Source organism: Sphaerodactylus townsendi, linkage group LG03, assembly GCF_021028975.2.
Source record: "Sphaerodactylus townsendi isolate TG3544 linkage group LG03, MPM_Stown_v2.3, whole genome shotgun sequence".
NCBI classification, from domain to species: domain Eukaryota; kingdom Metazoa; phylum Chordata; class Lepidosauria; order Squamata; family Sphaerodactylidae; genus Sphaerodactylus; species Sphaerodactylus townsendi.
Window position 1 is genome coordinate 177,539,772 of NC_059427.1, and position 25,442 is coordinate 177,565,213.

The window sequence follows — 25,442 nt, forward strand, 5'->3', positions numbered from 1 at the left end:
AAGGCATCCCGGATGTGGGGCTGTATCCTTGAGAAGATGAGTCTGGCTGTTGGGCAGGGCCTCTGCAGCCCTCTTCGGCCACCTTGCCCCTGCGGGCCTTTTTAGGTCGCTCTTCTTTGGCCCCCTGGAATAACGTCTACCTTGCTTTCTACTGCAGTTTGATTTGCCAAGTTCCAGTCTGGATGACACAGACGGAGAACCCGACCTGACAGAGGAGGAGTTGTCCTTGGTCGTGGCCAATGGCCGGGGCACCAGGTAGCTGTCTGGAGCCAGTCTGGTTAGCAGTTAGACTGGGATCTGGGAGACCCCGGTTTGAATTTCCGCTAGTGTCATGGAAGGTCACTGGATGATCTTGCGTTAGTCACACCCTCTCAGCCTAACTTGCTTTACAAGGTTTTTGTAAGGATAAAATGGAGGGGAGGAAAAGTACGTCAGCCACCTTGGGGAGAAAGGTGGGGAATACATGAAGTAAATAAAATAAATAAGAGCATAAGAACAAGCCTGCTGGATCAGACCAGAGTCCATCTAGTCTAGCACTCTGCTGCTCTCAGTGGCCCACCAGATGCCTTTGGGAGCTCACAGGCAGGATATGAAAGCAATAGCCTGCTGCTGCTGCTGCTCCCGAGCACCTGGTCTGCTAAGGCATTTGCAATCTCAGATCAAAGAGGATCAAGATAAGTAGCCATACATCGACTTCTCCTCCCTAAATCTGTCCAAGCCCCTTTTTAAAGCTATCCAGGTTAGTGGCCATCACCTCCTCCTGTGGCAGCATATTCCAAACACCAATCTTACGCGTGAAAAAATGTTTCCTTTTATTAGTCCTAATTCTTCCCCGCCAGCATTTTCAATGAATGCCCCCTGGTTCTGGTATTGTGAGAAAGAGAGAAAAATTTATCTCTGTCTACATTTTCTACCCCATGCATAATTTTATAGACTTCAATCATATCCTCCTTCAGACGTCTCCTCTCCAAACTAAAAGAAGAGTCCCCAAACGCTGCAGCCTCTCCTCATTAAGGAAGGTGCTCCAGTCCCTCCAATCATCCTCAAGTTGTCCTTCTCTGTATCTTTTACCCTTTATCTCTTCGATATAGCTTTTTGAGATGTGGGGACGACCAGGAACTGGAACACAGTTACTGCAAATGCGGTTACGCATCCACTGCTTTATATAAGGGCATGACAATCTTTGCAGTTTTATTATCAACTCCTTTCCCACTATCCCCAGCATAGAGTTCTGCTCTTTTTTCACGGCTGCGTTATGCATTGAGTTTGGACGTGCTCCCATGGAACTATCAACTAAGACGCCCAAATCCCTTTCCTGGTCTGTGACTGATAGCACTGACCCCTGTAGTGTGTATGTGAAGTTTGGATTTTTTGCCCCTATGCGCATCACTTTACATGTTGCTACATCGAACTGCATTTGCCATTTCTTAGCCCACTCACCTAATTTATCAAGGTCCGCTTGGAGCTCTTCGCAATCCTTTGTGGTTCTCACCACCGTACATAATTTGGTATCATCTGCAAACTTGGCCACCACGCTACCCACCCCTACTTCCAGGTCATTTATGTATAGGTTAAAGAGTACTGGTCCCAAAATGGATCCTTGGGGGACACCACTCCCTACATCTCTCCGTTGTGAGAACTTCCCATTTACACCCACCCTTTGATGACCTATAGCAGACTTACACATATGTTGTAGCAATTACATTGAACTAGGAGTGCATCTCAATCACCTAGATACAATCCCCCTGACACTCTTGCGTCCACACCCTGTAGAAGTTGTGCTGTGTCAGACCCTAGTAAAACACCCCATTGGCAAACACAGAGATAACTTTCATTTCACACAAGCACGTGTAGGTTTCTGCATAAAACCCTTTTACAGGGACTGCAGCCTCCATGGTGGTCCCCTGGATCCAGATCATAAGGTGGTTGGATCTTTTCTTGGCAGGAAAATCAAGGCTTCCAAGCGTACCCGGAGTCGCAAAGCCCCGCCTAGCCCGTCTGACGCTGAAGCCCTTGAAGTCGACTCTGAAGAAGACCTGCAGATTGATGAGACGCCGCGCCGGGAAAGACGAAGCCTGGTGCTACGCAAGAGACTCCCCAGTATGTGGTCTTCCCTTTCCTTGGACCAGACTCACTGGTGGTTGTTATATCTTCCCTGGGTTGGGTGAATACATGCCACTGTATCCATTCTTCTCTTCAATCTTCCTGCTGCTTATCTACGAGATCGAATTAGTTGCTTCTGCAAAACCTGCTGTTTTCGGCAAACATCCAATCACTTTTTCAGATTATGTATTGTCGAAGGCTTTCACGGCCGGAATCACTGGGGTGCTGTGTGGTTTCCGGGCTGTATGGCCGTGTTCCAGCAGCATTCTCTCCTGACGTTTCGCCTGCATCTGTGGCTGGCATCTTCAGAGGATACATCTCCAGCCACAGATGCAGGCGAAACGTCAGGAGAGAATGCTGCTAGAACATGGCCAAACAACCCGGAAACCACACAGCACCCCAACTTTTTCAGATTGTTAAAGCCAGAGCTGCAAGCCCACAGTAACCCAAATGGTGACATCCTCTGTAAATTACACACAATTGTATAAATGTGGGATTTCTCTTATTTGGGATATTCCTGTTTCTGGTAGTTAATACAGAAGGGGTAAGGAGCTTTGCATGGCAGAGAATGCCCACACAGGCTCAGTTTTTGCCTTGGTTTTAAGAATTCACTTGGAATTGATTGCTGGCCTTCAGGTGTATCTTTGCAACCATAAGGACTAGGAACTTAGATTTTATTTTTTTACTGAAATTTCATGTATTCAGGAAGCTGAATTAAGCCCAATGCCATGTCCTTTCCTTTTTCATCCCTCTCACAGAATGCGAGCTGGACTTTTTTGGGGGGGGTTCCATCCTCAGTTACTGCTTACCAAGTTCTGCCCCTCCTTTTTGCTCTTCTTGCCTGTGTGTCTCTGAGAGGAGTCCTGTGTCTTCTCACCTTTGACTGTTTTGCTGCCAGTCTACTGTAGTCGTTTGCATCTGAAGTCAATCCATGCCCATGCAGCTTACCAGCTGGCTGCCTGGTTCGTGTACCTGCTGAGCAGAGGCGTACCAGGGGTAAATGGCGCCTGGAGACAAATTGTCTCCGGGACGCCCACCAGGCTCCGCTCCCCCACTGCTGGTGCCCTCGACCCCGTCCATATCACCATGGACATGGGCAAGGTCTAGGGTCCCCAGCTCCCCCCAAGACTTCCCCTGCTGGCTGGGCTCCCAGCCAGCAGCCTGCAGTCTCTTCTGACCTCCCCTCTGGGCAGGCCAGAAGAGACTGCAGTCCCGGCCTCAGATACCTGCTTTTATGAGCACTGAGGCCGGGGATGGGGCTTGGGGAGCAGGAAGGGGTAGGACTTCCTGCTCCCCAAGCCCCACCCGCAGCCTCAGTGCTTATAAAAGCAGGTCTTCGAGGTCGGGACTGCAGTCTCTTCTGGCCTGCCCAGAGGGGAGATCAGAAGAGACTGCAGTCTGCTGGCTGGAAGTCCAGCTGGCAGGGGAGGGGAAGGGAGGGGGGAGGCCATGGCAACATGGGTGGGGTTGAGGGTGCTTGGAGGGTGCTCATTTTTGCCTGCCTCGACCCTGTCCATGTGTCATTGACATGGGCGGGGTCAGGGGTTCTCGGAGACAATGAGGCAGCAGGACCTCCTGGTCATGTGGGGGGCCTATTTTGCGCCCCCCACATGACCAGAAGAGTGGCGCCCGGGGACAAGGGGTACCCCTTGTCCCTAGGTAGATACGCCACTGCTGCTGAGCTCTGTAAAGTTACATGGGGCACCCAGTCCCAAATCAGCACACTTGGGATGGTAGCCCCTGCTTCTTTGTTGTTCAGTGGTATGAGAAGCCTCTTTTCAGGGGGTGAATCCATAAAGAATACAAAGATTGTGCACTAGTAATCAAAACTGAGCAATGCACAAACAGTGGCTGGCAGTCAGTAGGACTGAGTATCTTGACACTTTACTAAATCAGTAGTGTGAACAAAGTTCTACAAATGGGGCCGTGGAACAGCCAGAGTCCCAGTCTCCATAAGCATCTGTCAAAGCACACAATCATTCATACTTTCGAATCAATGTAGGCTTCTCTAAGCTAAGCTGCCAGTCTCCAGTAATTGCCTGGCTTCGATGACTCTTCAGGGCTCAGGGGCATGTGGTATTTTCAATGCATGTAGGATTTGTTCCATAGGAAGCCGTTCTTACCATTCAGCTCGGACCACGTCCTTGGCTGTGCAGCCTCCTCTCCTGCGGGCAGCCCCTCCTTTGCATTCATGAACTAAATCAGTTCTGTTCTCTCTGTGTTTCTGCTTTTGATTCAAGAATTTCCCCGGAAGCTGCCGCGAGCCAAACCCTGTTCCGACCCGAACCGAGTGCGAGAGCCGGGGGAAGTGGAGTTTGACATTGAGGTCAGTGGAGGTTTTGGGGGAGCCCAACAGGGCAGGTGGGGAGCAGATACGCAGCTTGACTGGTCTTAGGCCCCATCTGGGTTTAGATCAGGACCGGTTTGGAATGCCTGAGCTTCGTTCTTGGAGCAAACCGAATTCTAATACTGGAGAATCTGAGAACCAGGAGGTCTCCCATCAGGTCAACCTTAAGGATTCACCCACCCATTCCTCTCATTCGGTACCTCCTTAGTGTCTTCAGGAGAGAGGGGTCCTGCCTCAGTGGCAGAGCCTCTGCTTGGACCGCAGAAGGTTCCAGAGCCAGCGTGGTGTAGTGGTTAGGAGCAGGTGGATTCTAACCAGGGAACCAGATTTGATTCCCCACTCTGGTGAACCAGATGTGTTTCCACGCTCTGGTGAACCAGATGTGTTTCCACGCTCCTATATTCCTGCTGGGTGACCTTGGGCTAGCCACAGTTCTCTCAGAAGTCTGTCAGCCCCACCTGCCTCACAAAGTGTCTGTTGTGGGGAGAGGAAGGGAAAGGAGCTTGTCAGCCATCTTGAGTCTCCTTACAGGAGAGAAAGGTGGGGTATAAATCCAAACTCTTCTTCTTTCATCCCTGGCATCTCCAGTAAAAAAATAGATTGGGCCATAGGACCTCCAACTTGTCCAGCAGATGCTCTGCCATTGAGCCACGGCTCCTCCTCGACCAAGAACACGCATGAAGGTGCCTTGTACAGAATCAGAACTTTGGTCCATCAAGGTCAGTATTGTCTACTCAGACTGGCAGCTGCTGGGCTCAGGTGGAGGTCTTTCCCATCACCTACTCTGGCTGGCAGCAACTGTCCAGGGTCTCAGGCAGAAGTCTTTCTCACCACCTCCGCCCCGGTCCTTTTTGTAACTGGAGATGGCAGGGATTGAACCCGGTTACACTGAAAGCAGCAGCATGAACGAACATGTCTCGAAACGCTTGATCAGAACACGACATCTTAAATAACTGTACAAAGTCAGTATTGCAACATAGACTCTCTGGTCTTGTATGATTTTCAAATAATTATGGAAACCATCACGATGGATAAGCATGTGATTCAATATATAGTGAACGAATGAATCCTTCACACGTGGTTTGTGGATATTCATCCGTGTCAAGGCCCTATAGCAGACATAGTTCAACAAAACCACAGAGCTAGTCAGCATCTGGATAAATGCCTGACCTTGGCAGTGCTTCAAGGTTTGTGGTAGTTATTCAGGAGTGCCAAGCCTTTTTTAAGAAGATAAATCCCAAACCTTAAGAGGGACAATGTCCTGGACTGTGGTCTGCTGTAGCACCTCCAGGTACAATAACGCCAAGGGCTGTGTGAAGCAGCGATGAGGTCAGGCATTTATCTGGATGCCAACTAGTTCTGTGGTTTTCTTGATCTGTGTATTGTCAAAGGCTTTCACGGCTGGATTCAACCGGTTGTGGTGGCTTTTCCGGGCTGTGTGGCCGTGGTCTGGTAGATTTTGTTGGACTATGTTTACTGTAGGCTCTTGACATTGGTAAGCTCATGTATGAAGGATTCATTGACGCTCTTATATTGAACTATATACTTATCTATTGTAATGGTTTCCATAATTATTTGAAAATAATACAAGACCAAAGAGTCTGTGTTGCAAGACTGACTGTGTGCGGTTCTTTAAAGACGTCGTGTTCTTATTGAGCGTTTTGAGGTATGCAGCTGTTCGTGCTGTTAGCTGCTTCCAGTGTAGTTGTGTTTTGTACACTTCTTGGTCCCCTGGCCCCTCAAGTAAGTGTTGATAGGAGGGATTGAACCCTGGCATTTCCACTTAAAGGGACCAGGGAGGAGGGGATGTGGAAGACCGTGACCTGTAGCCCCGTCTCAATGGTAGAGCATCATCTTTGCATGCAGAAGGTCCCGTGTTCAGTCCCCGGTATCGCCCGTTAACAAGGGACAGGGCAGTAGGGGATGGGACCCCAGGTCCATGGCAAAGCATCTGTTTTTTATGCAGTAGGTCCCAGGTTCAACCCCTGGCATATCCAGTTAAAAAAAGACCTGCCAGCCAGAGATGTGAAAGAACTTTGCTAGACTCCCTGTAGAATGGCTGCCAGTCTGAGTAGCCAGTACTGACTTTGATGGACCGAGGGGGAGTCAGCCTCAGGTGCGTGTTCATGTGAATGTTCTGCAGTGAGACTGAGGGCCCCCTAAAGGTGCTTCTCTGAACAGCAGTGTTTTCCCCTTGTGCGTCCATCTTTGCTCCCCTTGGCTCTGGTGGAGAGGAGCCAGCGGTGCCAGCCACTATGTGGCTGCAGAGAACCCCCCAGCAGCCTCCGCTTGCTCTTCCTTTCCAGGAGGACTATACCACAGAAGAGGAGGAGGAAGAGGAGGTGTCTGGCGATGAGCAGCTAGAGGGCAGCAGCAGCGCCGGCGGGATCCTGGACCTGCTGAAAGCCAGTCGGCAGGTGGGCGGTGCAGACTACGACGAGCTCAGGTGAGAAGCGGCTGCCCAGAGGGACTGCTGGCTGTCCCTACCGAGGTTTTGCCACTGTGCAGGTTCAGTGCAGTTCCCTATTTTAGGTGTTGCTTGTGCAGGAGAATTTCCAAATTTTCCAGAACCCACGGGAATCCGCCTTTGCCCTTGGAGGAGACTTCTCCCATGGGGTTAGAGAAATGTGAGCCGTTTCGGCTCCACTGAGCCACGTACCTTTGGGGAGGCAGTTTTGGAGCCTTTATCCTCAGGGGCCTTCCTGCAACTTCAAGGGCTCTTCCCGCCAGGGTCAACATCAGCATCCGTTGAGGTGGGACTGCTGCCTGGGCCCAGGACTTCTGATGGGTTGTACTGCCTCTGACCCCCACTCACACACATCCCCCCAGCGTTGTTCAGGAAGTGCATGTGGTGCGTACACAGTGGTGGCATTCCTGGTGGCAACAGCAGCAGCAGCAGCAACCCCAGCCGCATACGTTGGCCAGAGCTATTGGGGAAAGGGTGGTCTGGTGGTGCAGGCAACTGAGCATGGGTGACAAGAGGGCTTGTAAGCAAGACAAGGATGCAGAAGTAAGTCAGGATGAATGCAGATGTAGCAGTGGGAAGTAGGTCATGGGGTGGGGGGGGTTAACAGAACCTGGAACTGGCGCTGCCTCCTGTTCTGGAAGAAACACTCATAATGGAGAAAGGGTCCCACCTAAGGTACTTCCTACAAAGTCTGGCTTTTCTTTGGTTCAACTGCTTTTGGCAGACAGGAAGTGGCTCTGGCGGGAGGGCGTCATCAGTGCCGCAAGGCTGACGATGCCGTGTGAAGGTCTGCTGCCCAAGCGCCCTCTCCGGTCTTGTGTTTCCCCTCCCAGTGATGCCCCTGCCTCCCCCAGCACCCAGGAAGCCATCCAGGGGATGCTGTGCATGGCCAACCTCCAATCTTCGCCGTCCTCCCCGGGCGCCTCCGCGTTGCAGGCCTGGCTGGCGGCCGGTGGGCACGAGCGTGGCTCTGCAGGATCCTCCGGGGCTCAGCGCTCAGGGAAGAGGCCCATCAAGCGCCCGGCCCACCACAGCACCGAGAGCGAGGAAGAGGAGGCCAGCATGGATGAACAGGAGAGCCTCGGGACCTGCTTCAAGGACGCCGAATACAGTAAGGATCGTCCCTCCTGGGTTGCAATTGAGGGGGTGGGAGAGGTCAGCCGTATGCAGAATTGGGGGTGGGGGAGAGACATTCGGGCCCTATTTAATTGCAGGGTGGGGCAGGCAACCCAACAACGAAGCACCTGCCCTGCTGCCCCTCAGCTGAAGGCTGCCCTGGCACAGAATCCCCAGCATGGTGCCCAGGGGATCCACGCTCCCTGCTGACAACTTTCCTGGTGCCTTCCAAGTGTTTTCACGGGGGGTGGGGTAGGGAGTTCCCAGCAGGGCTTCTGATGGGTCATTGGAGACTTTGGCTGTGCAAAATGTTTTTGAAAGGTTGCTTTAAGGTTCTTCACTGCAGGGAAGCTGCAGTGGCTGGCTCCACCTCCTGCAGTAGCCCTGCTGTGGCTTCCCCCAACCACGTGGTGTCAGAATTGGAAAGGTGCCCGCAGTCCCAGGAAGACCCGGGGTCTTGTGAGGGATGACACTGGAAGCTGTCTCCTTTGAGTGTCCAGCCTCCATGGCTGCAGGGAGAGGAGAAGACACTCCTGCCCTTCCCAGCAGTTCTGCTGCCTCCCCCACCTTCGCCACGTTGCCAGTTTCCCCGTCTCCAGTCTTTAACGACAATGTCGGCAAGACCTTTGGGTTTTGTGCACGAAATAGAGAATTGAGAATGTGAGCAGCCACGAGAAGGATGCAGCTGTGTTACATGGACAGGTTCCCTGGGGCCGTGTAACTTATTCCACTTAGGACTGGGAGTTGTGGATGCAGCATGTCAAGCATTTCTCAGAATTCAGAAGGCCCTCATTGCTGACCTCGTGAAGATCTGAGAAAGACGCGGGCAGCATTAAGTGCCACTCGATAGAAACTGCCTTCAGGATGAATTCAGTGGGTAAATTTGACTGGCGTGCTTGGGATTCAGCAGTCATCCAATTCGGAGTCCCGAAGCTGATTTCTCCGCACCAGGCCAGGTGGCGGACGGAGCCTGGTTCTCTCAGTTCGGTTTGGATTGAGAACGCCTCCACGTGACTGTTGACCGTTCTAGAAATTGGGGTGTTGTTTTCTTTGGTCTGATCATGAAAGTGTGGGTCAGATTCTGCTATGAAACTATGAGATAACCATTTGTACAGATTCCGTCCCCTGTTCTCTGTGTCTGTAGTTTATCCTTCCTTGGAATCTGATGAAGATGACCCAGCATTGAAGTCACTACCAAAGAAGAAGAAATGCACAGACGATGCCCCATGGAGCCCGAAGGGTAACTTAGTGGTCCTCTGTCTATCACCAAGGTTGTGCACGCTGTACAGTTGTACATAATTGCACCACACAGAGAGACACACACCACACAATTTCATTTCTTGAATTTCTCAGCTTTGTTTTTGTTTTCTAAAGCAAGTTTCTAGTTCGCACTGCTCGAAAGATGTGTTTGGGAGGTGGGAGTGAAATGCCTGGTTAATATCTTAGGAGGCAGTGATGCTTCTGAATAACAGGGCTTGGGGCTGGGATTTCTACACTGAAGTTACATCCTTGACTCTATCTACGACGAGCAGCAGAATCCATTATACCAGACAGTGTTTGCCGCTCTGAAGGCAGGGAATGCACACTTCTCCCTCTAACGTTCCCATCCTGCACCGAGTGGGGGTCATCGCCGGCTCTGAATCTGTTGAGCACATTTGAATCGGGGAGCCTGTCGGGTGGGGCTGTACTTATTTCATGGGTTTTTCCCCCAGTAAACCAAACATATTCTAATAACTTCAGCACAATTCTGGGATAAACGTTGATCCAGGCAAGGGAGAGGCGTTATATGCGTGAGGACCAACTGCCCAGTTTCTGCTCTGGTTCAGTGGGTGGATGTGTTTGGGGCCTGGATGGGTGCAGCTTCGCAAATGGGAAACAGAGTTCTTGGGGGTCTTCCCAGCTGGTACAGTATTTTCTCTGGAGGACGTTGTTCCTTTGGGATAGAGGGAGCCAGGCAAGGCATTCCTCCTCTCTTAGCCCCCAAGACTTAGGTTGCCATGAGGAGGGTGTCCCCTGGCACTATCTCATTTCTTCCTCTCTTTGCAGCCCGGGTCACCCCAAGCTTGCCCAAGCAGGACCGCCCTGTACGTGAGGGCACTCGAGTGGCTTCCGTCGAGACGGGACTGGCAGCTGCAGCAGCCAAGTTGGCTCAGCAGGTAACGTCAGGGCTTGTTTGCGAGGAAAGGGCGCTGGATCCGGGCTCCGTCCCGCTCCGTCTCTGGGGTAGCTGCCTTCCCCTTTGGCTTGACTTTGCCCTCTTGTGGAGCCAGCCAGGAGGTGGTTCAGGGAGTTGAACTGAGGTTCAGAAGCCAATTGAGGGCGCTCCTAATTTTATGTTTACATTGATAAATCATTTTTCTCCTGGGGCAGGGGATGCTCCAAATCTTTTTTTTTTCCAATCTAAATGGATCCATTTTAAAATACCAATGAAAATGTGTAAAACCAGCATCAGAGTATACCTACTGGATAACTGCAGTGGTTATAGGCCTAGCTGGACTGCTGAGAACAGTTCTCCATCAAAGAGCACCGGCTGTTTCTTAGCTATGGCCCAGCATTAGGAGGCACATATTCAGTGGTGTAATTTTAAGGTGGGGCCCTTGCTCTGCCCCAGAGCATCTGCGTGGCTTACAAAAGGTCCCAGATTCAATCTCCAGCATCTCCAGTTAAAAGCACAAGTTAGCAGGTGATATGAAAGACCTCCACTCGGGGCTCTAGAGAGCAGCTGCCAGTCTGAGAAGGCGATGCTGACTTTAGTAGATGACTCTGTATAAGGCATCTTCATGGGTTTAAGGTGTGCATTTGGTCTCCAAGGGACTAGGGCAGGAGTCTTCAAACTATGGCCCTCCAGATGTTCATGGACTACAATTCCCATCAGCCCCTGCCAGCATGGCCAAGTGGTAGGGCTCATGGGAATTGTAGTCTATGAACATCTGGAGGGCCATAGTTTGAAGACCCCTGGACTAAGGATTTGTCCCTTGCTGATGTCTGTGCTAAACTGCAGGTGCCATTCTAGTGCTAGACAGGAGGGGGATCTTATTTAAGTAACTCCCCCCACCAGCCCCATGAAAGGCCCATGGTTGTAGGATTGGGATGCCGTCATTGCTCTCTCCACCTAAAGGAGCACCAGAAGCTGCAGCGAAGGAAACTTGTTGTGAAAAGGAAACCGCCATCTCCAAAGGCACCCAGCCCAGAACCGGAGCCGGAACCAGTGGAGGAAGAAGTGGAACTTGACCTGCTGCCGCAGCAGGACCCAGACCCTGTGGTGACGCTGGTGCCCACCCCTCCAACACCCGAGCCCAAACAAGAGCAGTTCGCAGGCAGCCTCGTGGATCACGAATACACCGCCCGGCCCAGCGTCTTTGGCATGGCCCAGGTGAACCGTGGCTCCACACCCATGGCGCCAGGTGTCTTCCTGTCCCAGCGGCGCCCTTCAACTGGCTCGCCAGGTCCCCAAGCCACACAGGGTAAGCCAATGTGCCTGGCCTTTCAGAATGGAGCAGCTCAGACTCCTACAGGGCAGTCATCAGCAGAGCTCACGTCCTTCTAAGCCCGTCACACTAAGAAAGGGGCAACTCTGCCTAGGAAGGCCCTGTCCGAGGCTGAGCTGTAAACCCACGTTCAGGGGGTGAACTTGCCCGGCTGTCTCGGGGGCCTGCCCGGCTGCCGTTTCTCTGTGCCCCACTCCCATCAAGGAAGACTGACCTGTTTTCAGGCCAGTTTGTCAAGATTGCGAAGGTTATATATGTGAAACATAGGAAGGAACTTTGCAGTGCCCCCTGTGAATCGTAAGGAATAAGTGACCTGGATAGCCCAGATCTGGACAGATTTGGCAGCTAAACAGGGTCGGCCTTGATGAGCGCTCGGATGGGAGACTGACTGCCACGCAATGGCCAGGGTCCCAATGCAGAGGCCGGCCGTAGCAAACCACCAGAGACCTTGACCTGGATAGCCTGGGCTAGCCTGATCTCATTGGATCTTGGAAGCTAAGCAGCAGCAGCCCCGGTTATCATTTGTATGGGAGACCACCAAGGAAGTCGAGGGTTGAAATGTCCGGGAGTTGCTCCGCAGAGACAAGCAACGACAAACCATCTTTGAATGTTTCTTGCCTTGAAATCCCTTCGAGGTTGCCAAAAGTCAGCTGTGACTTGACGGCGATAAAACCCTGAATTTGAGGCTGAAGGAAGCTGAGTTATCAGCCCCTAGGAAATTCGCCTGCTGGTTTGTCATTACTCTTCTGTCCAGGAATTCTGGATCCTGCAATACCCTGGAACATAGGTGTCAAACCCGCGGCCCTCCAGATGTTATGGACTACAGTTCCCATCATCCCTATAACATCTGGAGGGCTGCGAGTTTGACACCTGTGCCCTGGAACATCACCTCTGTTGGGTGGCAGTCATGGAGACAGCAATCCTTTTAGATTGCAAGGGGGTCACTGCCATGATTCAAGGAGAGGCGACTGTCCCTGGCTGGCGGGTTTTGGCCAATATTAATGGCCACAGGGCTGGGGGGTGGGGAGAAGTCAGGGTGATCTTAAGCTCTCACAGGCACAATCCTCCAGAAAGCTGTCTAGCACAAGGACCCTTCAAAATGAACAGAAGCCACCCCAGAGCAGAGCGGTCCAATGGAGACCGCTTTCCAGGATGCTGCATCCCATGTGAATGACGCGAGGGAGTACCGTTTTGATTTTTCCTCCTTCCAGGAGTAGCCTTCTGGCGGCATCACCCTGGAGTGCCTCATTTGTGAACAAAGTGGGGTAGTTTTAAATCAGAGTGGTGCCGGCCGACCTGACTCCCTTTCCTCTTTTACTCCAGGGAAGCGCCCCAAGAAGGGCTTAGCAACAGCCAAGCAGCGGCTCGGCCGCATCCTGAAGATCCATCGCAACGGCAAGCTGCTACTCTAAACATGGTCAGTTCCAGTCCTCACCCCCTTGGATGGCTGAGGAGGGGCGCAGAGACGCTTTTGGAGGCTTACTGCCAGGACAATGGGGGGTGGACCTGGTCCGCATGACCCCTCGTGCTCCCCACATGGATCAGAGCCAGGACTGAGCTGACCCTGCTGCCAGAAGCTTTGAACTAGATGGGCGGCGGCTCTGGAATCAGGCTGAACAGCACCAGCTTCCCCAGGGAGGTGGCATCCACGCAGCCGGCCAAGGGCTCCCCCAGGCCCACAGACTCTGGATCCCTACCTCAACCCAATGCACTTCCTTTCGTTCTGGGGCTGATACCTCGGGAGGATTCTCCTTTCCCTCTGCCAAATCACACAAGGAGGCATCGGTTAGCCTCTGGCTGCCCAAAACAGCTCCATCCCCCTTCTGAACTGTGGCTGTTGCACACAAATCCTGGCATCTCAGTGTGGTATTACTTTTTTGTTTTGTTTTTTCTTTCTCAATGGCTTTTCCCAGCAGGAAACAACTTCTCCTTCCTTCCTTCCTTCCTTCCTTCCTTCCTTCCTTCCTTCCTTCCTTCCTTCCTTCCTTCCTTCCTTCCTTCCTTCCTTCCTTCCTTCCTTCCTTCCTTCCTTCCTTCCTTCCTTCCTCCCTCCCTCCCTCCCTCCCTCCCTCCCTCCCTCCCTCCCTCCCTCCCCATCCCATGGAGGCACTCCTCAAGACTCAACATCTCCTTGTTGGCAGTGCCTTGTTTTCTGTACCCTGCAGAGTAACCCACCTACTGAGGAGACTCCAAGGAGGCAGGAATCTGTCCCGTTCCCCCCCGCCCCCCCACGCCCCAGATGGAAAATGCAGTGGTGTTTTCCTTGTGCTCTTTCTCAGAAACCTGGGGCAGGCTGGTAAAAGGTCCAAGCCGGCACAGTGGAGAACGCCCTTGTGTTGACTTTGAAGACTTTCAGTCAGGCTTTGGGGAGTGGGGCGGGTTGAATAACTAGTGATATCTTCACTCGATTTATCTAGTCCTGGGCCATTCCCCTTCTAAGTGTGGGGTAGGAGGGGTGTCCAGGCCTGTGGATAATTGAATACCACCGCTGTCACAGTAAACCTTGATCTTTCAAAACTAGCATGTCAAGGAAGAGGCCGGCTTAGAACCCGCTCTGTGGCTTGACTGTCGCGCATCAGTGGGGGGTCTGTATGTCGTGTTTTGAATCTGAGGAACGTCCAGTCTTGCAGTCAGAAGTGGTACAGTCCAGCATTGGATGCTTCCTGATGGCTGCAGACTCCAGGGCTCCCTGGAAATGGGTCTGAGTGGCCCCGCCTGGGGTGGATCCAGTGAGCTTCTCGCTAGGGAATGTCAGGGGTCAGTGTAGCTTCAGTGGTGGTTCCTGTGGCGAGTCTCCTGCTAATTTCCCCTCTCCCGTTTTTACATTTTTGCCAGAAAGCCGTCTTCCCTGCCCCTCCCGCTCCCCCCCTTCCCTGTAGCAGGCGGGAGCTGGGAGGGGGGGGGAGGGCACCCTGCCTTCCCAGCAAGGACTGCAAGGCCTTTTTAGCCAGCCCCACGGCTGTTTCTATGGCTGTATCCCATATTTTTATGCTGGGCTCCAGCAGGCTTGTGTAAATGTTTGAATTCTATTTTTTAGGCAACTCTCTAGAAATGTGTGTTTAAAAAGAAAACAAAAGGAGGCTGAGACTTTTTTTATATATTCAGGGTTAGAATAAAAACCTTTGTTGGTTTAGTATGGCTCCTGTATGGGTGTGCTTTTCTGATTCTGTTCTTCTTCGAACACAAGGCTTGACTTGTACAGAGTGGGCAGGGAGGGGCCGGGCTTTTCTTGCCGTGGTTAATGCTCAGGAGAAGAGAAGGCAAAGACCAGGTATGTGTACAATTTGCCGATTCACTGGTTCCAAACCAAGACTGAACTTAACACCTCACTGTATTTGGGGACAGAAGTCTCCTAAAGATGATCATTCCTGCATTTGAAGTGTGTTTCAGGGGAAACTTTGTCTACCTGGAAAAGTGCAGAGAAGGGCAATGAGGATGATTGAGGGACTGGAGCACCTTCCCTATGAGGAGAGGCTGCAGCGTTTGGGACTCTTTAGTTTGGAGAGGAGGCGGCTGAGGGGGGATATGATTGAAGTCTATAAAATTATGCATGGGGTAGAAAATATTGACATTTTCCTCTCTTTCTCACAATACTAGAACCAGGGGGCATCCATTGAAAATGCTGGGGGGAAGAATTAGGACTAATAAAAGGAAACACTTCTTCACGCAACGTGTGATTGGTGTTTGGAATATGCTGCCACAGGAGGTGGTGATGGCCACTAACCTGGATAGCTTTAAAAGGGGCTTGGACAGATTGATGGAGGAGAAGTCAATCTATGGCTACCAATCTTGATCCTCCTTGATCTCAAATTGCAAATGCCTTAGCAGACCAGGTGCTCAGGAGCAGCAGCAGCAGAAGGCCATTGCTTTCACATCCTGCATGTGAGCTCCCAAAGGCACCTGGTGGGCCACTGCGAGTAGCAGAATGCTGGACAAGATGGACTCTGGTCTGATCCAGCAGGCTAGTTCTTACGTTCTTATGGAATCTAGAAATCATTCATTTATACTGGTTCTGGTGGGTTTTCCAGGCTGTGTGGTTGTGGTCTGGTGGATCTTGTTCCTAACATTTTGCCCGCGTTAATTTATAATTCTGAAATCAAAGCTACAGTTATTACAACTCTGTTTAAACTACATAGAAGCAGCAACTAACACTATTCCAGCTTTAATTTAAAACGTGGTGTCGTGTCTATAAAGCAGGGGGTCCTTAACCTTGTTGGGCCCATGGGCATCTTTGGAGTTCTGGTGGGCACAATTACGAAATGCCGCAGAAGTTGGGGATAGCCACAAAATGTCAGCGATTGAGGTTATCTACAGCTGTAATATTGACTCTTCAACAGGATTCCTTTTAATCTGCACAGCCCATGAGAAAATTTCCTGCTGGGAAAAGTCCCACTTTCTAAAAGCATTTGACAGGCACGAGTAAAGTTGTTGGCAGTGCCATGGTGTCCACGAGCACCACGTTGGAGACCCCTGGGCTAGAGCGTTGGGCTGCTAGGATCTAGGACGCCCAAATTCAAGTCTTTGCTCTGCCCTGGAGGGGTGTGGGCCGGTCACACAAACTTACCCTCACCTATGTCACAGGATTGTTTGGAGGGTAAAACAGAGGAGAGGTGAGTGATGTCAACTGATTTGGGGCCCCAGTGGGGGAAAGGCTGCCTACGAATAAAGTAAATACAATAACATTTTGAAGCCACAAGCTGCACATAATGGACTCTGGGCTGCATAATGGGAACCGCACTGGTAAGCAGCAACCAGATTCTGCCCCGTTCAGTAGGCCAGGCGCCCGGCTGCGCTGACCCACCACTGCCCAGGAGGCTTTCCCAGCAGCATGGGGAGGTATAAAATGCAGAAAAGCCTCCCCATTGCTGGGAAGCCCCCAGGAGACTCAATGGACTTAGGCTACTAAAAAGGGGGTGTAAGTCCTAAGCCAGACCTGGGCATTATACGGCCCGCGGGCCACATCTGGCCCGCCGGATGACCCTGACAGGCCCCCCTGCCTTGCTGGGGAGCCTTTAAAGCCCTTCCAGAGCGGTTGCCTTGGCTGCCCGGCTTCTGTAGCCCCAGCGCCTTGCTGGGAGGCGCCTTTGAAAGCCCATGAGAAGCCCGGTTGCCTTGGCTGCCCGGCTTCTGCAGGGCTCAAAAGCGCCCTCTCCCTTACTGAGGGAAGCCGAAGCGTCTTTGAAACCCACTTGAGAAGCGGTTGCCTTGGCTGCCAGCTTCTGCGAGCTCAAACCCTTCCCCCTGCCTTTTGGCCCGGCCCTCCTCAATATTTTCTGTTTCTTATGCGGCCCCATGGAAAAAATAATTGCCCACCCCTGTCCTAAGCCCTGGCCACCAGCACAGCTGGGACAACAGCCGGCTGGGAGCTGACTCGCTCCTTCCCTGGCCATGCCCCTGCTGTGGCCACATTCCCACCTGCCAGGAGGGCCAGACCAGCTGCGCAGGCAGATTCAGCCCTCTGCCAGAGAGGGCCAGTTGGAAGTGCAGCCTTGCGCCACTCCCAACAGCAGTTTCACCGTGAGTGTGTTAAGGATATTTTAAAGGCAGAAGCCGAGAGTGAGACCCTTTAGTGGGCAGGCCCTGAAACCTCCTCCCCGCGGTTCTTGCCAAGTAGAGGGCCATGCTCAGAAGGCCATTTTTTAATCTCTTCTAGAAGAAAGCTTAAAGCCAGGCCCAGCCTGCTCAAGGAGGGAGGTGCCAGCGTAGTGGTTAAGAGTGGCGGGCTCTAATCTGGAGAACCAGGTTCGATTCCCCACTCCTCCACGTGGAGCCTGCTGGGTGACCTTGGGCTAGTCACGGTCCTCTCAGAACTCTCTCAGCCCCACCTACCTCACATGGTGTCTGCCGTGGGGAGAGGAAGGGGAAGAAGTTTGTAGGTTGCTTTGAGACTCCTGAATGGTTGAGCAAAGCGGGGTATAAAGCCAAACTTTTCTTTGCTGAAGCTGAGAACAAGCTTTGTGCTGGACTTTGCTGTCTTGTGAAAACTGGCCCCAAATCAAGCTGTTAAGAAGTGGCACAACCAAGGGATATTCGGACCAGTTCCTTGCGATGATCTCAGCTTGTGGTCTGGAATCCTCAGCAATTTTTTTTTGGGGGGGGGGGGGGGCCCCCATCAACACAGCTGCTTAAGTTTTAACATCAGGTGTAGATCTCAACAGCAATTTATATTTTATTGTAAGAATGGAAAATGCAATTAAACCAAGGGAAGAGAGTCTTGCCCCGCTGCAAAGTTGAACTCTGATTTGCCATGTGAAAAAAGGAAGGGCCCCCTCCATTGCTGTAGTATTTGGTGTAGTATCCTTACTGCAGAAAGCCACAATAAATAAAACCTGTAACGCAGTTAGCATGACTAAGTGATGCCCGTCCAGTAGCTGGGGGCAAGAGATGACCCACAAAGACCTCAGCCGAACCGCTGGATGTCTGCTTTGAGTACTTTGCTGTGGGTGCCATCCATAAACGTCTGATCTCTCATGGGGGGGGGGGGGGGCGGAGCTAGCCATTCTGATGCACAGACGTGCTTCAAGCCTTGATTTTCCAGTTTGCCCCTATCAGGATCTTCCGGGCTTTGTCCTTTGAGGGTAAAAATGTCGCTGAGGGGCACTGTATGATTGTAAAGGATTCTGTATTCGAGGGCAATGCTCTATGACGGGTGGACAACCTATGGCACTCCAGATGTTCATGGACTACAATTCCCATCAGCCCCTGCCAGCATGGCCAATTGGGTTGGCCACCCCTGCCCTATGACAACCCCTGCAGGGGACTCAGCATGTGTCACTCACGGGTGCTGTGGGGTTTAATCAGAATAATATGCTATGAATCAGTATATCCAGCGAGGGTGTTGGCCTCTTCCTCATGCGTTCCATCTCTGTTTAGGGTTGCTGATAAACCTTCAAAGGCAGTGGACAGTTACAGGGGAAGGTGAACAGTGACATTCCGCATTGGGAGTGTCTGAACAGGCTAATCACACAACTGGGGCAGAATTAACCTCTTCAGAGGAGGCTGGCTGTCGTGTCCCTTAAAGAGTCACTGTTCCGCAATGGTTTCCACTCAGAACAGTGGCTTATGCACAAGCATGGTTTATGCGCCTTTGCGGAATTCTTATCTCCTGTCAAAGTGTCCACTTTCAGCTATAAGAATTAAGTCTGACCTCCTGTTTCAATTAGAAATAAAGCACATCTTAGGTCAGAGGACAATGCAGGCTTCAGATCTTAGATCAGCATTTTGTAGCCACGGATGCCAATCAGTTCCTCCTGTTTTTTTTTAAATGTATCTGCATGTGTTTGATCCTGTTATGGTTTGCATTTCTTTGCTGATGCTTTAATGAAAAGGGTACAAACCCTGTAGTCCTAATGCTCCAGCCAAAGGAAGGCAACATCTGCTTAAAACCAGAAGAAGGGAGACAGTGTGTGCCACTTGAAGCCAATTGAGTGCTCCTGCCCAGCGCCTTTCCTGTTAAATGTAAGACCTATGTTAAATCAGCCAAAACCGAATGGGGAGATCTTTCTAAGTGCTTTGTTGTGACGAGAGAGTGGCCAAAGTATGTCTTTGGTTGCAACCCCACCTTTGCCTCTGTTGTCCTGGAGTCTACCACGAAGGGGTATCTATCACATCCCATTATAGCAAAGGCCACAGAGATGAGATCGGGCCTGAGTCCTGCCGCCTCCTGGCCCAGCTGCTGCAGGCTGCGACCCGTGACTGTGGGAAGGGCGGCCAGCTCACATTTCCCGCAGGCGGGAGGCCAGGTAGGAACGGTAGGGTGCCCCCAGCAGCGCCTCCACATCCTTACGCTTCACCAGCCAGCAGGGAGCCTCGTGCGCTCTCTGCGGGGAGTCCTTCAGCACTTTGGTGACGGCCGCAACAGGCACCTTGCGAGTGGCCCTCCAGAGCCAGGCCTCTTGCTTCCCTTGAGCAGGGGACGGGGAGAGCCGGAAGTCGCCGTTCTGGAACTGGCCTGTGGAAGAACACAGGGCCTTGGGGGTAATCGCTGCACATAATACACAGGGGAAGACAAGGACAGTTTTGAAATGCTGCCTCCAACGGGACGGTCACGGACCCCACACACACAGTAACCTGCCCCTCATATCCTGACGTACGTCGGTTTCCCACCATCTAGGTTTGTGGGACAAGAATAAGGAGGAGGGAGATTTCGGAAGGGATGTAGGATAAGAAACAAAGGTCAAGGGCCATTCTTGGGTAGACTCAAGAGCCAATGGCAAGAGAAAGGAAAAAAGAAAACTGTGGGGCGTGCGAAGAATCCTAGAGCTAGAAGGGGCCACACAGGCACAGCGCTGGATCCGCCTGGCACTTCCCAGACAAGCTTTTGGCCAGTCGCTGCTCAAAGACCCCCAGCGAGAGGTTTCCTTCTGGCTGCAATTTACCTCGCATAACAGAACGTCTAGCCATTTCACCAATGCAGAGCCAAACTTAAGCCAATGGCTCTGTGCTTTCGGCATCCCCAGCTAGTTCAGCAACCCAGATTTTTTATAATAGTAATTTCGTGTGAGGCACCTGAAAGAGAGAGAAAGGTGCCCCTGAGGCAGTGTGGTGTAGTGGTTAGCATGCCTCCAGACTGACTCGGGGTTCAAATTTCCACTCTTACCATGTAGGCTTGCTCTGTGACCTCGTTCCAGTAATTCACTCTCAGACTAACTTACATCACAGGGTTATTGTGAGGATAAAATAGAGAATAATTAAGCTGCTTTGGTCTCCCATCAGGAGAAAGCAGGGTTGTAAAAGAAGGAAATGAATGAATACCCTGACCTGAATGGCCCAGGCAAGCCCGATCTTGTCAGATCTCAGAAGCTAAGTTGGGCTGGCTCTGGTTAGTACTTGGATGGGAGACCACTATGAAGGTCCAGGCTGTGGCAAACCACCTCCAAATGTCTCGCTTTGATCTGAATGCCTCAGGCTCGTCCAAACTCATAAGCTCCTGGAAACTGAGCCAGGCTGGCCTTTGTTGGTAATTGGATGGGAGACCACCAAGGAAGTCCAGAGCAGCTGCATAGAGGCAGGCAACGGCCACATCTGTTTGACTCGGTCCCAAACAGGTCCTTGGCTAGCCCGATCCTGTCAGATCTCAGAAGCTAAGCAGGGTCTGCCTTGGTTAGCACTCGGATGGAAGACTTCCGAAGACGTGTAGGGCTGCTCGAGAGAAACAAGCCATGGAAAACCATCTCTGCTTGCCTCATGCCCCACAGGGAGTTGCTATCAGTCAACTATGGGTTGATGACACTTCCCACCACCAAATGAATGAATACCTAACGTTGTCTGACTTGACCCTCCTGTTGCAGGAAAGACAGGACTGGATTAAGTCATGTGCAGCAGAGATGGTGCTAGAGAACCTGCTCTCCGCCCCACCCACCCCGCCCCCCCGGGCATCCTTGATGGTGGGAGCCATACTTAGAGAAAGTGCTACTCACCTAACAGGCCACGTGCTGAGGCAGACAGCCCTGCCCCATTCACCACGTAGAAGCCCAGGTGGTCCAGCTGCAGGGGACTGGGGTGGCTATAGCGATGCAGCAGCACGAGGAATTCCACTCCTTGCCCGATCCAGATAGAGGCGTTGGCTTCGGGCCACACAGAAATCGCCAGCTGGGCCCTCCGGATGGCGGCCCTCCGTGTGAATGGCAACACCAGCGTATCTTCTCCATGCAATGTCACGCCATCCCGTGTCACGTTGACCACATAGCTTGCCCATGGATGGTCTACCACGATGCTAATGACATCAAGGTATGTGCGGGGACGTTCCTCGTGGCCTGGTCTTACTGGCGCATCCATTAAGTGACCACTGACCTCCAGTCCTAGGGGAGGAGGGGGTATCAGTCTGCTGTGAAAAGAAGTAACCCTCCCTCTCCCCCACTCTTCACCTGGAGAACCGGTGAAGAAACCTGCTCAGTTTTAATCTGCCGCACCAGATTATCCCCCCCCCCCCCCCCCCCCCGGGCCCAATATTCCATCCACAGATGAGCAGGTCAGAATTATCAAATATTATTTTCTTGTCTAGTTGCCAGAGTAGGAAGGGAATTTAGTGTTCTTTCCCCTTCTTTCCATTTCTCTTTAAGAACATAAGAACAAGCCAGCTGGATCAGACCAGAGTCCATCTAGTCCAGCTCTCTGCTACTCGCAGTGGCCCACCAGGTGTCTTTGGGAGCTCACCTGCAGGAGGTGAAAGCAAGGGCCTTCTGCGGCTGTTGCTCCCGAGCACCTGGTCTGTTAAGGCATTTGCAATCTCAGATCAAAGAGGATCAAGATTGGTAGCAATAAATTGACTTCTCCTCTATAAATCTGTCCAAGCCCCTTTTAAAGCTATCCAGGTTAGTGGCCATCACCACCTCCTGCGGCAGCATATTCCAAACACATTATTCTTCGCTCTTTGTCGAAGAGAAAAACACAGGGCTCCTGTGTTCATAGCCCTATTTTTAACAAACATGGTTTACCTTTGCAACAGAAAAGCACGTGCTTGGAAGCACCTGCCAGATCTCTCCTCCTCCTTAAAAGCCAGCGCCTGACGCGGCAGACACGGTCCCTGCACGCTCACCAGAGGCCAGAATTCATGGACACAAAACTGAACAATGTACTGCCAAAGGCTTTTACAGTCAGAATCCACTGCCTGTTGTGGGTTTTCCAGGCTGTGTGGGCAGATGGCCTGGTGGTTTTGTCTCCTAACGTCTCAACCACTAAAACCTCCAGACCACATTGACACAGCCCGGAAAACCCACAACAACCAACAAAACTGAGCTTCAAGTTTGGGGCACTCTGGGATATTTCCAATTAGGTGCAGGACAGCTGGGAGCCAGACAGGGTATGCATAACGGCCCCAAACTCCACCTCTAGTCGGGCAGTTTGGGATACAGAGCCAGCAGTTATATAAAGCTAGAACCAACAGCCCTGGTTTAACTGGTTCTGGTGGGTTTTCCAGGGGGCTGCGTGGTTGTGGTCTGGTAGATTTTGTTCCTGACGTTTCGCCTGCATCTGTGGCTGGCATCTTCAGAGGTGTATCACAGAGGGAAGTCTGTTACACACTGTAACACTGTGCAGGCAAAACGTTAGGAACAAGATCCACCAGACCACGGTCACACAGCCTGGAAAGCCCTGGTTTAGTTTAAAGCTGGACCCAAGCCTGGCTGAGCTTGGCTCAAATGAGCCCTCGCCACTCCCAATCTCCGCATGGAGGTCAGGGGTGGGGCGAACCAGCTGGACCCACTTCTGACCTCCTTGTGGAGATGGGGGGGGGGTGGAGAAAACCCAGCCGACCTTGATCCCAATCTCCACATAATGATTGGGGCCCGGCAAATTCATCTTGCAGTCCTCAACTGCACCCCTGCCCTGAACTCCCAAGAGTTCAGGACACGAGCGCAGTTGCCGGGGGTGGGGGTGGGGGGTAAGCACAGCCCCAAAGTATGCCCCTACAAAGTACTGCCTGGGGCTCCAGCCCTCCCCCCACCTCCCTAGCTCCAGCCCTCCCCCATCCCCAGCCACCATTCCCAAAATCTTACCTGTCTGAGGGTCGCTCACCAAGTTGAGAATATCTCCCGCGCCTCCATCCAGGGTAAAGCACAAGTTCCCTAGTGAATGTGGTAACCGTACTACAAAATGAGGGTCGCCGTCCACTGTAACGAAACAAAATACAAAATCAGAAACTGCTGAGCGGAAATCCCCAATTCTGTAGGGGTTCTGTGGGTTTGGGAAAAAAGAAACTTACCCCAGGAAGAGAAAGTGAAAAAGCCACCTTCAGAGGCATCGATCAGTTTGCCTGGAGCAAGAGAGAAGGTCCCATCAGTTACACCAGGTATGAAGAACCCTTCCAGTCTATTTGGAAATCAACACCCCGTGCTCTGGTAATTCAGAGTACCATTTTGTTTAACTGCTTTTGGCTTTCTCAGCACATTTCAAATACGTTTTTGATCCCAATGTTTGCAACAAAGTTTGTTTGCACTCCCCTTCTCAAAACGTTTCCTAGCTGCCAGTTTTTTTCCATGCATGCACTGATTTGTTGAAACCAAAAATGTGGGGAATGGAAAAATTCCACAGATCATAGATTTTAAGAGGAGAGGGGTGAAGGTGGGGGGTGAGGGACCCTACCCCCCCGCCCCAAAATGGTAGAGCAACACTGAAATTGAGGATTGGCAACCACAACACAGGGAGCATGGAAAACATATGTGCTTTGGAAAAACAAAAGGTTTCAGTACAATCACACTGTGAGGAAAAGCCAACGCGGAAACATTTCAGCAGAAATAAAATGCTGTGAAAATGTTTTCAGTTACAATGGAGAAAAAAATGGTTTGGAAACATTGCCTAAACTAAGGTGACCAGATGGTCACCTTCAAGAACCGGGACGGGCAGGTGGCCCCCCACGCGTGCACACACACACTCGCGCAGCCACACACACTCGCACACACACACGGAGAGCACACTCGCGCACACACACGGAGCCACACACTCGCGCAGCCACACACACTCGCACACACACACGGAGCCACACACACTCGCACACACACACTCGCGCAGCCACACACACTCGCACGCACACACGGAGCGCACTGCCTTCTGGGGCGCTGCCGTTTCCCACCCTGTCACAGGGCGGGAAACGGCAGCGCCCCAGAAGGCCATGCCTCTGCGGCCCGCAAGGAAGCGATAGCCTTCTGACTGCGTTTCCCACCCTGTGACAGGGCGGAAGCGGCAGCGGCCCTGTGGCGCCGCGGGGAGGCTGCCGCGCCTTACACCCCAGAGGCAGTCGCGGCAGCCTTCAAACTTCAGGACGATAGAAATCATGGGGCCAGCGGGACAAGTTCTTTCAAGCCGTGAATGTCCCGCCGAAAGCGGGACGGATGGTCAGCTTAGCCTAAACCAAAGGGGGGTGGGGTGGGAAAACAATGTGAAACTCCATGGAGGAAATGTTTTATTTACAGCCTGAAAACATAACTGGTATATGCAGAAAAGACCGTTCTTGGGAACAAACTTAGTGGGAGCTTTGGTACATTTGCTGGTTATAGTGGGAAGATTGCCCTGGGCAGCTCAGGCAATGCAGAACGGCAAGAAAGCCCAGAGGAAATCTGACAGGAGCTAAGGACTGTACCTATTCATATGCCTCTTCTTTTGGTATTGCTAACCTTTGATTTGGCCCAGGCTAGCTAAGGTGTTTTCCGCACAGCCAATATATCCTGTGATAAGGATATCCCGGTTTGGCCATGATTTCTAAATGGCTTCCGGGCCTAAATCGGGCCCGCCTTGCAAGATTTCCCTTCTCCCACGGCTTTCAAAAAACGATAAAATTGGAGATTCTTTTCAAAAAGCCTGGGCTACTCCCACTCCCATGAAAACATCACAGGAGACAGACTGGTTTATTTCCCCCCCTCGCTGCCTGCTCTCCCTGCCCCACAGCTATAGCCAATCAGAACATTAAAAAAAAAACGGGAATGTTTGTGCAGGCACAGGAATCTACATAAACTACGTAACATAAACGATGTAAACTACGCAAGCTGCGTAAACATATGTAAACGTACGTAAACTACATCTACGTTCATGTGGAAAATGAAAATAAACCGGGGGCTCGTGCATAATTCACGGGAGTTCTTCCTCCCAGCCTGAACACGCTGACAGGGCAGCCGTGCGAAGGGAGAAGCAGAGATACAAACAACTCGGCATGTTTGATCCCAGTTTTCCCTCAGGATATTGTGTCCGCGGGGGAAAACGCCTAAGTCTCATCAGATCAGGGGAATCCAGGGTCAACCCCGGTTAGTGCTTGAATGGGAGACCACCAAGGAAGTTCAGGGTCACTGAGCAGAAGGCAACGGCAAACCACGTCCGAACATCTCTTGGTTTGAAAACCCTGTGGAGTCTCCATAAGTCAGCTGTGACTGGGCAAAACAAAACAAAAGCTTTGGTTTAAAACTCCTCCCTTCCCAGGTGAGGCCGAGACGGG

At 51.8% G+C, this 25,442-nt stretch overlaps 2 protein-coding genes and 1 long non-coding RNA gene across 5 annotated transcripts in view; 1 reads left to right on the forward strand and 2 right to left on the reverse strand.

Moving 5' to 3' along the window:
• PHF8 (PHD finger protein 8) overlaps nt 1-14,659 on the forward strand; it is a 34,730-nt gene extending 20,071 nt beyond the window's left edge. For 2 of the 3 annotated variants that reach the window (XM_048491061.1, XM_048491060.1), the window contains exons 13-21: nt 158-255; nt 1,946-2,100; nt 4,344-4,429; nt 6,757-6,896; nt 7,751-8,028; nt 9,178-9,273; nt 10,080-10,189; nt 11,152-11,497; nt 12,845-14,659. In XM_048491061.1, coding sequence (XP_048347018.1) covers nt 158-255; nt 1,946-2,100; nt 4,344-4,429; nt 6,757-6,896; nt 7,751-8,028; nt 9,178-9,273; nt 10,080-10,189; nt 11,152-11,497; nt 12,845-12,933 — 1,398 coding nt within the window. In that variant the 3' untranslated portion in view covers nt 12,934-14,659. The remainder of the gene's footprint in view (nt 1-157; nt 256-1,945; nt 2,101-4,343; nt 4,430-6,756; nt 6,897-7,750; nt 8,029-9,177; nt 9,274-10,079; nt 10,190-11,151; nt 11,498-12,844) is intronic. The other variant, XM_048491062.1, reaches the window with a different exon arrangement.
• Nucleotides 1-25,442, reverse strand: part of LOC125429710 — a 398,924-nt gene that overhangs the window by 259,722 nt on the left and 113,760 nt on the right. The gene's annotated exons all lie outside the window — the stretch shown is intronic.
• Nucleotides 17,673-25,442, reverse strand: part of ITIH6 (inter-alpha-trypsin inhibitor heavy chain family member 6) — a 53,405-nt gene continuing 45,635 nt past the window's right edge. Inside the window, exons 12-15 of the mRNA XM_048491057.1 lie at nt 23,223-23,273; nt 23,017-23,130; nt 20,941-21,321; nt 17,673-19,472 (exon numbers count right to left, since the gene is read on the reverse strand). Coding sequence (XP_048347014.1) covers nt 19,237-19,472; nt 20,941-21,321; nt 23,017-23,130; nt 23,223-23,273 — 782 coding nt within the window. The 3' untranslated portion in view covers nt 17,673-19,236. The remainder of the gene's footprint in view (nt 19,473-20,940; nt 21,322-23,016; nt 23,131-23,222; nt 23,274-25,442) is intronic.